This window comes from Cicer arietinum, chromosome 6 (genome assembly GCF_000331145.2).
Source record: "Cicer arietinum cultivar CDC Frontier isolate Library 1 chromosome 6, Cicar.CDCFrontier_v2.0, whole genome shotgun sequence".
Taxonomy (NCBI): Eukaryota; Viridiplantae; Streptophyta; class Magnoliopsida; order Fabales; family Fabaceae; genus Cicer; species Cicer arietinum.
This window is the reverse complement of record NC_021165.2, coordinates 5810515-5825591: the sequence shown is the minus strand read 5'-3', so window position 1 is coordinate 5825591 and position 15077 is coordinate 5810515. Positions and strand designations below refer to the sequence as shown.

The 15077-nt window shown below is 27.9% G+C and overlaps 1 protein-coding gene across 1 annotated transcript; it reads left to right on the top strand.

Annotated features, from left to right (window-relative positions):
* Positions 1–9840: 9840 nt before the first annotated feature.
* LOC101491370 (bidirectional sugar transporter N3-like) lies at positions 9841–12973 on the top strand. Its single transcript, XM_004503722.4, has 6 exons — positions 9841–9996; positions 10141–10177; positions 10285–10495; positions 10950–11114; positions 11233–11352; positions 12564–12973. Exons 1-6 carry the CDS (start codon positions 9957–9959, stop codon positions 12834–12836), a joined length of 846 nt encoding a protein of 281 aa, XP_004503779.1. The 5' UTR covers positions 9841–9956; the 3' UTR covers positions 12837–12973.
* Positions 12974–15077: the final 2104 nt, after the last annotated feature.

The window sequence follows — 15077 nt, the reverse complement described above, 5'->3', positions numbered from 1 at the left end:
CAATTAGTACAGCCACTCATATTGTGAATAGAGTACTGATTAGACCCCTTCTTAAGAAAACACCCTATGAGCTTTACAAGGGTAGAAAACCAAACCTGTCTTACTTTAGGATTTTTGGTTGTAAGTGCTTTGTTTTGAACAATGGCAAGGAACACCTAGGAAAGTTTGACCCTAAGGCAGATGAAGGAATCTTTCTAGGATACTCCCAAACTAGTAAAGCCTATAGAATCTACAACAAAAGAACAAAAACCATAGAAGAGTCAGTTCATGTAAAGTTTGATGAATCTTTTACAGAAAACTTGAACAAAACTCCTTCTAAGGTTAATGATATTTTGGATGATGTTGTAGAATCTGAACCCCTAGAACAACCTATAGCTGATCCTCCAACTAGTGCAGACCCTATAGAACCTATAGAAACCAGTGAGTTACCTAAGGAATGGAGATTCAATAGAAACCACCCCTTAGACAACATCATAGGTGACATCTCTAGAGGTGTGTCAACTAGAGGAAACCTTAGAGAGTTCTGTAACCTCACAGCCTTTGTGTCTCAGATTGAACCTAAGAACATTAAGGAAGCCCTTTTAGATAGTGAGTGGATACTTGCTATGCAAGAGGAGTTAAACCAGTTTGAGAGGAACAAAGTGTGGAACTTGGTACCTAGGCCAGAGGGTAAGCATGTTATAGGAACTAGGTGGGTGTTCAGAAATAAGTTAGATGAGAATGGTGTGATAACTAGGAATAAGGCCAGATTAGTTGCAAAGGGTTATAGTCAAGAGGAGGGAATAGACTTTGATGAGACCTATGCCCCTGTAGCTAGACTAGAAGCCATAAGGATTTTGTTGGCCTATGCATGTATCATGGACTTCAATCTATATCAAATGGATGTGAAGAGTGCATTTCTTAATGGAGACCTACAAGAGGAAGTTTTTGTGAGCCAAACACCAGGTTTTGAAAATCCAGATTTTCCTAACCATGTGTATAAACTCTCAAAGGCCCTCTATGGGTTGAAACAAGCTCCAAGAGCTTGGTATGAGAAACTCAGCACTTTCCTCATTCAACAAAATTTTTCTAGAGGAAATGTTGATAAGACACTCTTTACAAAAACTATTGAAAATGACATCTTGCTGGTCCAAATTTATGTTGATGACATTATATTTGGATCAACAAATGACAAGCTTTGCAAAGAATTTGAAAACTTGATGAAAGGTAAATTTGAAATGTCAATGATGGGTGAACTATCATATTTCTTGGGATTTCAAATTAACCAAACCAAGCAAGGCATTTTCATTAGTCAATCCAAATATTGTTCTGATTTGATAAAGAAATTTAACTTTGATAAGCTTAAGTCCATTGATACACCCATGAGTCAAGGAAATTTCTTAGACCGAGATGAGTTAGGTAAGCCTGTAGATGTAACCAGATTTCGTGGTATGATTGGATCTCTGCTCTACCTTACAGCAAGCCGACCCGATATTATGTTCAGCGTTTGCATGTGTGCACGGTATCAATCGAATCCGAAGGAATCTCACCTCACTGCAGTAAAGAGAATTTTCAGATACTTAGTAGGTACTAAGAACCTTGGTTTGTGGTATCCAAAAGGTTCAACATGTACTTTGGTTGGGTATTCAGACTCAGATTTTGCTGGTTGTAAACTTGACAGAAAAAGCACTTCAGGTACATGTCATCTACTTGGTAATTCTCTAGTGTCCTGGTTTAGTAAGAAGCAAACAAGTATTGCTTTGTCTACTGCAGAAGCCGAATACATAGCAGCTGGGAGCTGTTGTGCTCAAATCTTGTGGATGAAACAGCACCTAATGGACTTCGGTGTTGATTTGGGAACAGTGCCGATCATGTGTGACAACACCAGTGCTATCAGCATAACAAAGAACCCAGTAATGCATTCAAGGACAAAACATATTGAGGTAAGGCATCACTTCATAAGAGATCATTTTCAGAATGGAGTCATCAAACTTGAATATGTGAATACTACAGAACAACTAGCAGATATCTTCACGAAAGCATTACCAAAAGAAAGCTTTTTGAACATAAGGATGAAACTAGGGATCATTGATCCTAGTGAGATATAAGTTTTTTTGTGATTTTGGTATTTATCAGTGAAGTTTTCCAGATTAATCGAGTTGGAAATCGATTACTTGATGAAAACTGTTTATAAAATCGATTTGGAAATCGATTTGGTTAGCCCAGAGTTCAGATTTTTGGAAAATATTGTGTAAAAATCCCGAGCATCGATTTGGAAATCGATTGATTCAGTGTTCAGTTTTTTAACATGTGGAACAATCGATTTGGACATCGATTTAGTAAAACGGAAAATCGATTTGGGAATCGATTAGGAATATGACCGTTGCGAATTTTTAACTAGCCGTTGGACTTCATAATTACGAAATCGATTAAGGATTCGGTGTAACGGTAACCCAATCGATTTGGCAATCGATTGACAAGGGTTAAAGTATAAAAAGGTAAAGGACAAAATCGATTTCTGCATCTCAGTTTTCCAGATTTTCCAGAAAGTTTCAATTTTTTCACTCTGTCTGCTTCATTGCTCTGCATATTCTTCAGCGTATTCATTCTATCTACCTACATTCAAAACAAGAAAGAGTCGTACTTTGATTTTGTGTTAGGCTGACGATTGTCTACAAGGATCAAAGGGTTGATAGAAAGCCAGCTAGAAACTGGTGGCTACTTTCTTGGGTGAAGAGTGTTCAACAAGGAAGAGTCGCACTGTGATTCTGTGATAGGTTGACGAGTATCTACAAGGATCAGAGGGTATTCAATAGGAAAGAGATCATTAAGATAGATAGGTTTCAGGGAGGAAACTGGACAATCTGTAATTGATTCTTTCTATTGAAGGAGAAGAAAATCTGAAATCCGATTGGATTTTCAGGACTGGACGTAGGTTGTTGTTGACAACCGAACCAGGATAAATCTCTGTGTTTTCTTCTCTAACTCTCTCTCTTTAATTTTCTATATTGCTAACTTTGCATGCCTCAAAATTTAAATTCCGCTGTGCACTTGATACTGATTAATTTGGTAAAGAAAACTGATATATTTTCTGTTATTTCGAGGTCAAGATACCAACAATGTGACTTCATGTAGAAGAGCTATAGTATGTAGTAGAAATATACGTGCATTATAGATACTAAAGTGCAAAACTTCAAATTAAGAAATATATGTCCTTAAGTATTACTTCCTGTCCAAGGGCAGACCCAACACTTATTATTGAGGCTTATAGCAAATTCTAAAGTAAGGTTTTGATAAAATATACACATACACACTCATACACGTCTTTATTACCAATAACAATATTTTATTATAATTTTATTTAAATTCTAGTTTTTTTTACGAGATTCAAAGTATTTTAATTAAATATGTTAATTGTTGTATATTTTATAATTGTGAGACCTTTTACTTGTTGTAATACTTAAATTTTTATTTTTATTTTTTAAGGTCTAAATATATTAATTATCTTTTGTAGTTCTAAAGCCCTGGCTTTGGCCTTGCCTCCGTCCCTCAACTTTGATCCTCTTAACTATTTATTTTTGTTTTAAAACATTGATTCTTTTAAGAAATCAAGATATAATTATACATGATCTTTTTTTCTTACCCCTACAAAAACTAAAATATATTTATTAAATGTGTTTTATCTTTACTAGGAAAGATGTAGGCGTGCAGAATTTTGCTCGTGGAGCACTTGAAGAGATAGAAAATATTCAAATTTGTAGGCAAATTAAGCATGTTTTAACGAGAAATAACAAGTTTTAGACTAGAATAGTATATTTAATCAATGGGAACTTGAAAATAATTGTGAATAACAAAAATAATTAATAAGGTTAAATCAGTCCAATATTATTTAAATTAACTATTTCTTGATTTGTGCGTCCAAGGTTAATAGAAATAAATTTTAAAAATAGAAGATTTAAGTCATTAATAAGATAAAAATAAATTAAATAATATTGATAATAGAGTTAATTACATCAAGTGTATAAAGAGCTATACATTTAACATTAGATATTTAACATTATCTAATTGATAGTCAATTAGATAAATAACTAACTAACTAGTGTAACTAACTCATCAACTAAGATATTTAACATTAAGTCTTAACTTAACTAATAAATATTAATATTGTTGAGTTGGATGTTGTTATTGTGTATTAGTTTCTAATAGAAATTATTTTATTTTTTTATATAGAGGAAAAAAAAAAGGAAATAACACTGTTTAAGAAGATATCCAAAAAGACCATTAAAAGCATAATCAAACGGTAAATGGAACAACAAAACCCTATAAGGGGAAACAAAATCAAAACCCTGAAACTTATTGGGGAGTAGTATTTCACTAGCTACTATTTATGGAAATCCAAACTTAAATTGTAAGGCATGAACTTTTTTACACTTGCAAAATATCTAATTCCTAAATAATACGTATTATAATTTATAAATAAAGTTAGGTACAAAGATATTTTAAAAATATAATACACAGACCAATAATGATTCACAACTAGGAAATTGCCGAAGTAATATTATAAAAGAAAAGATAAAAAGCACAATGTACAAATTGGAATGGTCATTTTCTACAAATTATGGTTTGTATGTAGACAGATAAATCTTTTAGATATAACCACACAATCTAGAGAATGCGACGTTAGAATCTGTAAAGCAAAGCCCAACCACGTTACACATATGGAAATGCTCTTCCGGACTCTAAAATCCTCGTCATTTTACCAGTTATATATATATAACAAATTTTAATATGAGATTTTTTAAAGCATAAAATAGTATTTTAGAAAAATCACTAGTTTTTTTTTCAAAAAATTATTTTATAGACACCTTAAAATTTAAAATTAATTATTAAATTAATATAATCAATTTATATAATATTTTAATTTTAATTGATAATAAAGTCAAATAATTTAATATTTGTTGAAGCAATATCAAATTTGGTTAATATTTTGTTGAATTTAGTTTTAAAATATTAGATGAGATTTTCTCATTAAGTAGTAAATTTATTTCAGAGATCTTTTTATTAAATAATTTGTTTTGGAGATTTTTTTTAATAGCAACTGTTTTTTTAAACTTGAAGCAATTGTCGTGATAGTCTTACTCTTGAGTTGATCTTATCAAAGACAATATTGTTAGTACTACACTTATTGATTGTATATCATAATAATGCCAGAATCTTTAAAATGTTAGTTATATTGATTTTATAGTAAAAATAGCATGTTAAGATTAAAATTTTCTTATAAAAAAGTAAAGCATCACCTTAATTGAAATAGTTAAAAGTAATAGTAGAAATAAATTAGTTAGGTGAATAAACAATTGAATTTTTATTTTTATTAAATTTCAATTTTATATATTTTAAAATATATTTTATAAAGATAATTAAATAAATTATTGTTAATTTGATTTTATTAGATTGGTTTGTAATTGAGCTTATATTTAGGATAAGATTTTTTTACCGGAGAAGTAGGATAAAATATTAAGATTAATTCTTGTCATCAAATACTAAATTGAAATATATGATAGAATAGTTGTATTCATCTAGCTAAGGTACTACTATTCTAATATGGCAGCGATAAAAGACACCGATGCACGTTCATGTTTCAGCAAGTGGCACAATCGGTATGGACCAGTTGGCTTTCATTAATTATTCACAAGACAATGATTTTTAAGGGTAGTAGATATTCATGATGGATGTTTGATGAATGAAAATGAAATGGAGGAGCTTTTCCTCAGATGAGCCTGAGCCCTGCATTTAATTTAATTCTATTCCATGAAAATATGAAAGGCATTTTTATGGTTCACATTAATTGGGTTCAGCTTCATGCGACCCGTGTCTAGTGGGCTTTGGAGACTTCATAGATACACTTCAAACAAAACCATAACAATAATAATTGATTTAAATATTTGATTTGTTGATGTAAAATTTGTGTCTTTTTCATTTTCGTCTTGTAATATAATAATAAATTAAATAATTGAAAATAAATAAAATAAAGTAAAGTAATTATATTAATTAGAAAAAAAAAGAAATAAAATAAAAGTTGAATGTGTTATGTTCTAATCCCTCCATTCAAAATGAGAAATAAGTTTTAGCATTAGGTTCCCTCTTCCTTTCTCGCATCATCATTATCAGATCACTATTGTCGAGCCACTATCTTCAAATTACCATCATCGCATCACCATCATCTTTGAATCTTCTTCTGCTTCTTCTTTGTTCAATAATGGCATTATCTTTTTTTACAACAAACTCAACTCGTTTTCAATTGTCTGAATGTGAGTGTATGAAAACAACGCATTTATATTCATTTATAACACTTATGAAAATTCTAAATGGCGATTTGGGAGACGTCTTCATTAAGAGTTGAGTAATTTTTGTTAAATATATTATTTTTATGTTTATTCTTTCTTGTTATAGTTTACATCTACTGACTTTAATGTTTAATTTTTTGTTTTTACTTGTAGACTCTTTATAGTTGTCAATTGTTTTCAAAGAGGGTGATTCAAAAATGGTGATGTGATATTAGTTATATGGTAATGGTGCTACAATTATAGAGAAAGGAGGAGAGAATCATAGCCTCCAAACCTATTTTTGATTTTAGATGGAGGGAATAAAACATAACATCTTCAATTTTTATCATTTCTTTTTTAATCAAATATTTAAGTCATAATAATAATATTGATTTCTTTTGATAATAATACCGACTATACGAATAACAAATGTCAATATGGTTAGGTTGAAGTTTAAATCTAGGATCTCACTAAATTAATTATGATAGAATTTTATAAAAAAAATAAAAATAATAATACCGACTAAATATTTATATTCCCACATATTCATTTAAAATTTAGAGAGAAAAAAAAACCCTATAAAAAATAATTTAGAAAAATGTAAATGAAAAAAGTATTTCGTGCACCGATATTCCAAACTATAAGTTAGCAATACAATATTCATTAAAAACAGAAAAGTGATCAATATACTGGAGTCAAGTAGTTGTCAAAAAAGGTAAAGTATTATAACTAGTAGTATTAATATTGCATTGGTCAATTATCATTTACATCAATTCGTCGTATTCAAACTCTTCAATTAAATTCCAGATGGACTTGCCTATGCCATTTTGAGCCACACATGAAACAGACCCTCTCTTTTTCCTGACGAGGAAATAGACCCTCTTCAAGTTTACATGGAGTATCTATTTAATACTTAATAAAAAAAAACAAATCAAACAAATGTGAAGCAAGTGATGGAAATTTGATCATTAATAGAATAACAACTGCGCAATTTCTTCTACCAAAAAATAGTATATAAGGACGCATGTAAAAGAATAAATAAATAGTAAATTTTTGTTGAAAAGAAGAATTTTTTATTGTTTTTAGAAATTAATCAAACAAATTCCAAAATATTTTTTTTTATATTTTATCATAAGAGTACGCATTAACATTTTAAAAGAAAAAAAAATATTTAATTTAATCTATAATATTTACATACATATTGAATTTTTTAATCACCTTATCATAAACTAACTTCTTCAAGTAGACCCGAGCCTAATTTCATAAACACAAATAAATTTAATTTTAAATGAATGATTATTTTATAAAAAAAAAATTGGCAATGGGCCATTTAATAAGAATAAGGCCAAAACTCTTTTTTTATTTTTTCTTCTGTTTACTAGTGTTCAAATACAAATTCGAATTCATTAATTCGAAACATATAAAACATACTTGTAAATTAATTATTCTCCACAAAATATGATCGTTAGGAAGCGTCGAGAATCAAAATTCATGTATGAATAGATTATTAGAGCATGTGCAACCACTAAGTGATAAAGCACTTAACCCCAAATCGTAATCACCAAATCTCGTTTTAGTTCCTTTTTGTGGCCAAATTCCAAAGAACCTACGCATTAGCTAATAACGATTACTATTATTGACAGTTCAGTATATGTACCACACTCACCATTAGATTCATTTAGTTAGGCCAAATAAATAATTAAAGCCAATTCAACATATTCTGACTTTGTGATTTGAGACCCAACATGCATGATTGTTTTTGTTACATTAATATCTATTCAAACTTTTGAATTAGTGCTAAGATTGTCCTCCTCGTTAACATGATATATATTATAGATAGAGGAATAATTCATTAGTTAATTTTATATTGAATATTGATATTCACTTTTGTTTCCAATACAAGCAACAAAATACAATGACTTTTATTACTAATAATTATTGAAAAATGAAATGATTGTAATTATTTTTCTTAAAAATTATAAAAAGTTTATGTTGATTATTTTCGTATCTTCTTAAAATATCATTAAATTTCATCCTATTTATATCTATACCTCAACGAAGAAAGTTTTTTGTATTCTTACTTTCGTGTGAATGATCGTTAGAGATTTTAAATCATTTTGAGAAGCAAAGAAGAATGGTGGTCTAGGAATAAAGAATATTGAGGCTTTACTTGTTGAATGTGCAAGGGATGGATCGTGTTACTGGCAGCAGTCATATGAATTTTGGTAGTGTGCATATGCTGATTTGGTGCATTATGTAAGAACAATAAATCTAAAAGAATAAGATGTGTCATATGGACGACCTCATTGTGGTGTCTTTGGTTGCATTGTAATATTATGTTGAGGAAATTAGTCACATTAAATTAAATTTGTATCATGGTGTTTGATTGTTGCTAACAAAATTGGCAAACTTTTTTTTTCTTCTTTCCGGACTGATGTATTAATCCATTAGCTTAAATTGACTCTTTTGACTAGCTTGTAAAAAAATTGGATGGAGTGACCCTTTCACTCTTTTTAAATCTATTTGTCTATAAATAAAAAGGTCATCTTTGTGACTTATAGTAGCAAAAACTAAATTTATGTATTGTTTAATTTATCAAAGAAAGATAGAAAATAGAGTAAAATAAAAGAAAGTAAAAGGAATAGAAAATAGTATAAAATAGAAAGAAAAGGTGAGGAAAAACATAAGCATATTTATTAAATGACAAAAAATTCCTTAGACATAATTAAATATATTAATATATTTTTGTGTATATATTTTAGAGGTATTTGATGCTATGTTTTTGGAGATGGGATAAGATAAAATTTAAGTGAAAGATTATAAAAATGTTGTTTCACCATCAATCTAAAACACATTATCTTATAGAATAATGGTGAATTTTGTTGCTCTTATTTTTGTTGATTTGACATTTCATTATTCAATTCTTTTACAAGCATTATTCATTTTTATATATCATGTTATTGATTCACATTATCTTATGAAATATTATTTATATTTTGATGTTATACTTAACTTTATTATACATGATTGCAGTTAAACACTAATTTTTTTTTCTGTTACATATGACATGACATCTTCAAGATTTTTTGTAACGAAGAAAGGTCAAAGTAGACTCTAACTTTGTAATAATGAAATAGTGACGGGTTTCACCTCATTTTGACACGTGTCTTGTTTTGATCTCCAACACATGAAAATTCGGTTACCTATTTTGGCAATAATTGAGGTGACTCAGCTGTGTTATTTGGCGGCAAATTGAACATAGAATTGAGACTTCTTTGAATTGAAAAGGAAAAGAGTTGGAAATAATTGAAAAGAGTCACGTGAGAAGAGAACGTTTAGGCATTTTCATTAATATTAATTGAAGAACTACATCACACCAACTAGATCATACAATAAATAATGCTATGAGTTGGCACACTCAAAAAATTGTTGCATGGATTTTGTGTACATAGATTGCAACTTTTTGGACATTAATCACATTTGACTCATATAGTTTCATAATGTTAATGCAATAGTGTCTCGTGAAAAATCCCTGCCCTATATATAAGGGATCTTCATATCAACATTTTAAAGCTTCCTAGCTTCCCTTCAAAACCTTCCTTGTCTTCTCCCTTCTATATTCAAGGGAATATTACTCATACATATTTCGATACCATGGCTCACGATCCCATTATTTTCATAGTTGGAATTCTAGGTATTCAATCTCACCTTCACTACCTTCTTTTTCATCCACTACAAAAACATACATATTTGGTTATTAACTTTAATTTTTGAAGTAATACATACGTGTGCATATGTCATATAACATAATCATTTTTTTTTGTTTAATATGTTGTAGGTAACATTGCCTCCTTCTTTTGCTTTATAGCACCCATGTAAGTATTTTAAATTTTTAAGCCCATGCGTGTATTAACATTATATATGTAACAAAGATTAATATTGAGGAATCAATACTAAACATAAATGTGTACATGTTTTGTAGATCTATATTTTATCAAATTTGTAAGAAGAAAACAACAGGAGGATTCCAATCGGTTCCATATGTGGCTGCACTCTTTAGTGCAATGCTTTGGATATTTTATGCCTACATCAAAACGGGTGAAATGCTTATCATCACCATCAATGCATTTGGTTGTTTGATAGAGACAATTTACCTCTCCATCTATCTAACTTACTGCCCCAAGAATATGAGGGTGCGTATACTTATACTCCTTACTCCCTTCTTTTTTAAATGTCAAAAATATTATTTGTAGTTTTTTTTTTCGTTTTCAAAGTTCATATTATTTTCGAACCATATTGCTTTTATTTGTTGGTTTGTTAAAATTATACTTAACTATTTATTGTTTAGTTAAATATACTATAAAAAATAGATAAAAATAATTTCATTAAAAATAGTAAAATTTAATAGTTTGTTTTAGTATGTGTAAATAGTATTAAAATGACAATTAAAAATAAACAAATATAGTAAATAATATCTTGATGAAACTCCTAATTTGTCTTTGATTTGAACTTGACACTCCTGTAAATTAATATTCTTGTGGCTATCAATTGAATTATATTTATGAGATAATATTTAATTGATATATACATATACATATATAATATAATAAGTGTGGTTAACATAATTTGAGATATTTATACTTGTAGATATTCACATTGAAGCTGATTTGCTTATGCAACTTGGGGGGAATTTGTTTGGTTGTTGTTCTTACCCATGTTCTAGCAAAGGAACGAACAGCACGCATTGAACTTCTTGGATGGATTTGTGTAGTCCTCTCAACTAGTGTTTTTGCAGCACCTTTAAGCATTATTGTGAGTATTTATATATAGTTGTCACTTGCTACAAAATTATCTTAATTATATTCTTCTTATAATTTATTATATATGGTGATAATATTTGATAAATATTACTCACACCAATGCATTTCAGAGAGTGGTTATTCGCACCAAAAGTGTAGAGTTTATGCCTTTCACTCTTTCACTCCTCCTCACAATAAGTGCGATTACGTGGCTGTGTTACGGTATTCTCCTCAGAGATATCTTTGTTACCGTAAGTACTATTTTCATTGTTTATGCCACCTTCATATAGTTTCTCATAATTATATATTTGTTTTTGAAGAATTACAATGATATATTTTGTGGAATACGATTGAAAGCATTTGTAATGTTTTTTTATATTAAAAATGAATATCAATTAAATTACTCATTCAATTTAGCCAATTAATAATTCAATCCTTTTACATGGACGATCCTAGTTTTTATATATTTATTTAACATCTCATTTTCTCTTTATTTTTCTCATTTTATTATATTTTTTACATTATTCTATGGTGTTGACTGCATGGACAAATCCATAAGTCTATCAAAATGATGGGCTATAATTTTTTTAAATATATATACATATATATGTATATTAAATAAAATTAAAATACAATAAAATTGTTTGACAAAAAAATAAAATAAAGCACTTGAATAATAAGAGAGTAAATATATTATTAACATAGTTGTATATAAATAGTTCTATTATGTATAATATATATAGTTGAGAGAGGTATTGGACAAGAGAAATTTTATTATTAGAGAGTGATATGATTGAATTTTGACTATATATAGAATATCGTGATCAAAAGTATTAAATAATTATATATAAAAAGTTATATAATGTTTTATTTTAATTTTAACTATTTATAATTTGATCGATGACTAAAATTAATTTTTATTATAATCTCATTTTAAAAGTAATCTAATTTTATATATTTTCTACATAATTGTAATATAAAGTAATAGTGCTTTCTTGTTGTTGGAAATAAAGTAATAGTGTGTATATGTGTGTAGTTTTAAATTATTTGTGCGTGTAATTGTAGTATAGTATGTATAAAGTTAATGGAATGGGTATACACCAAATACTTTCAGCCTAGTTTTCAATATAGGCTAATTGAATTAACAAAAAAATATCTAATAATTTTAGGTTAGTTTTTTTACTAGACCGAACTAAAATATGAGTTAATTGATCAGTCTATTTTAATAGTTCCAAGAATATATTAATGAGATAAATTTTAAAATAAAAGTAAAGCATAATAAAATATAGAAATAGATCCGTGACAAAAAATTGAAAACCCGAAACACATTATTAAGGGTCATACACTAAAATTGATGAACAATTCCAATTTTGTGGGTAATTCCAGTTTTACTGATATATATATATATGCTATTTTGGATCGATAATATAAACTAATACATAATAATAATAATTTTGGACAGCTTCCGAACATTGTGGGTATTACATTTGGATCAATTCAGATGGTACTATATGGAATATACAGAAAAAACAAGCCTATAAATGATCAAAAATTGCCAGAACACAAAGATGATATAATTATGAATGAGAATCAGATGCAAGTAGTAGTGATCCCTCATCAAATTAACGTTGTTGACATTGAGACTCATGGAGAGAAACAAGTAGAAGAGAAGAAGCAGGAAAAAGCAGAACCAAAGGAAGAAGGAATTCAACTACAACAACAAAAGGAAGGTTAAGAAGTTTGTTGAAAGGGTCATACTTGTAACTCTCTTATAGCATATATACTTAGTTTCTCTTTTATGTAATTTCTGCTCTGTTTTCTTCAACTTATTTAACCATCAAAATATAAATAAGTTTTATAAAAATTACTCAATTGACTCTTTACCACACATATTAAAATTATCATTTTCAGTCAAATATTTTTATACAAAATTACATCTACAATCCTTAAAAATTCACTAATTTCTCAAATTCATCATTTAAATATATATTTTTTCTTAAATTGAGCTTTTAAATCTTTATATATAAAAGTTAGTAAATCATTGAAAAGTTTTCCCTCTTAAAATAAATGTTTTTTTTTGGATTTTAATATAATCTTAAAATATTTATTTATTTTTTAACTTAAAAGAGGTGGTATATATCACTATAATTAACTTAGACAACTGCAATTCTAAATTCGAACCTAGGACAAAATGTCCGACCTAACAATATTGACATTTGTCATTCGAGTTAAGATTTAAGGACCTTAAAATATCTATTTTATAAGTGGTTCTAAAATTTCAAAAGGCTTCGTTGCACTTTTTTCCAATTAAATTTCTCAATTGCATGATTTTAGTTTCTCTAGTTTAAAATGAGTTATTTTTTGTCCCTAACATTTATCCGTTTTATGATTTTGCAGTCATTCACTTGTTTTTTTTTCTTTCAATTTTTTAGTGATGTGTTATAATAAGCTGGATTTTTTTAATAATTTGGCATGAAATGATGGAAAATATTTTGTTTTAATTAATTTTTTACAAAAAAAAAATTAAATAAAAAAATTATATTTATTTAATTAAAAAAAACTAAAATTAGAATCCTTAAATTTAATCTTGATCTATTTTTCCTCTTTTTTTAGATTTCTTCAAATCCTTCAACTACTTTTGTCATTTACTAAACTTCCATTTACAATTCCATTCGAGCTTAGAAAAACAAAATACTTTGAAGCTTCATTAAAAAGAAAATTAATGAAAACACGAGAAGATTCAAATAAAGGTACTCCGAAACGGATAGAAAATACAACAGTTCAAGGAGAGAATATCAAGAGAGTTTATATTTTGACAACGTTAAAATGACAAAGGATGAGAAAATCATATATGAGATATAATAGTGATTCTGATTTTGTTCAAATTTAAATTCACAAGACGATGAGTATTAATGATCTAGTTCGAATTTGAAGTATTCAATTCTGAAGAGCAAGAAAGGAAAGAGAGGTAGAGGAAAGAGAAGAGATTGAGAACAGGAAGCGAGAGAAGGAGGAAGAAGAAGGAAGAAAGAAAAAAGAAAAAAAATAAAAAATGAATAAGATTGTAGAACTTGATTAAAAGATGTTCAATTATAATAATAAGAACATTTATATTCATATTGATTGTTTTAATATTTTAATCCGGTATAAATATGTGTTTCACATTGAATATTATATTAGGGATTCAAATTTTAGTTTGTATTTTAAGTAAGTAAACATAATTTTGTTTCATTTAATTTATTAAAATATATAATATTATATCACATCGTGTGGAGTCAATAAAAAATACATGTGTTATACCACATCTCCAAAAAATTTGAAAAAAAAACTAGCGGAGAAATGCAAAATGAAAAAAGTGACAAAGATGAAAAGTCAAAATTGCTTGTTTTAAATCAAAGGATTCAATTTACATAATTCAAAAATTAGAGAGGACAAAAATGCAATTAAGTCATTTCAAAAATATTAAGAATACTTTTTTATAAAATAAATTACGTTGTTATTTTTTATTTAAAATAACTCTAAAACTCTTCAATATATATAATACAACTTAAAAAAAATCTATTTATGGAGAAAATGGATTAAGATATATATAACTTGAAAATATCCATTTTAAAATTTATTTCAAAATTTCATGTAATTATATAATTTTGAAATAAATTTTGAATTTTTTTAAAATAGTTGTTTTTAGTTAAATTATTGTTAGTCGAAATTATGGATTACACGCTGGATATTGATAGGGTTATAGATAAGATTTTATATTCTTGAGGGTATATAATAAATCCAATTCAACTTTTGTATTCAAGTCGATTGAACATAACTCCTCATTTAGAATTTCGTTTTTTTATTTATTTAAACTATTGTAAAATTCAAAATTAATATTATTGGTGAAGTCGGCTATGGTGCTGCCACATAAACAGCTTTTGTGATAATTGTTCTGCTCAGGTTGTCTTTAATTTGAACCTTTAACTGTATTGTT

Bases quoted from the DNA above. Each gene is read 5' to 3' on its own strand.
- LOC101491370 (XM_004503722.4), top strand. From the start codon at position 9,957: ATGGCTCACGATCCCATTATTTTCATAGTTGGAATTCTAG. The intron at 10,178-10,284 runs GTAAGTATTTTA...CATGTTTTGTAG, and splicing joins TTTTGCTTTATAGCACCCAT to ATCTATATTTTATCAAATTT. The intron at 10,496-10,949 runs GTGCGTATACTT...TTATACTTGTAG, and splicing joins ACTGCCCCAAGAATATGAGG to ATATTCACATTGAAGCTGAT.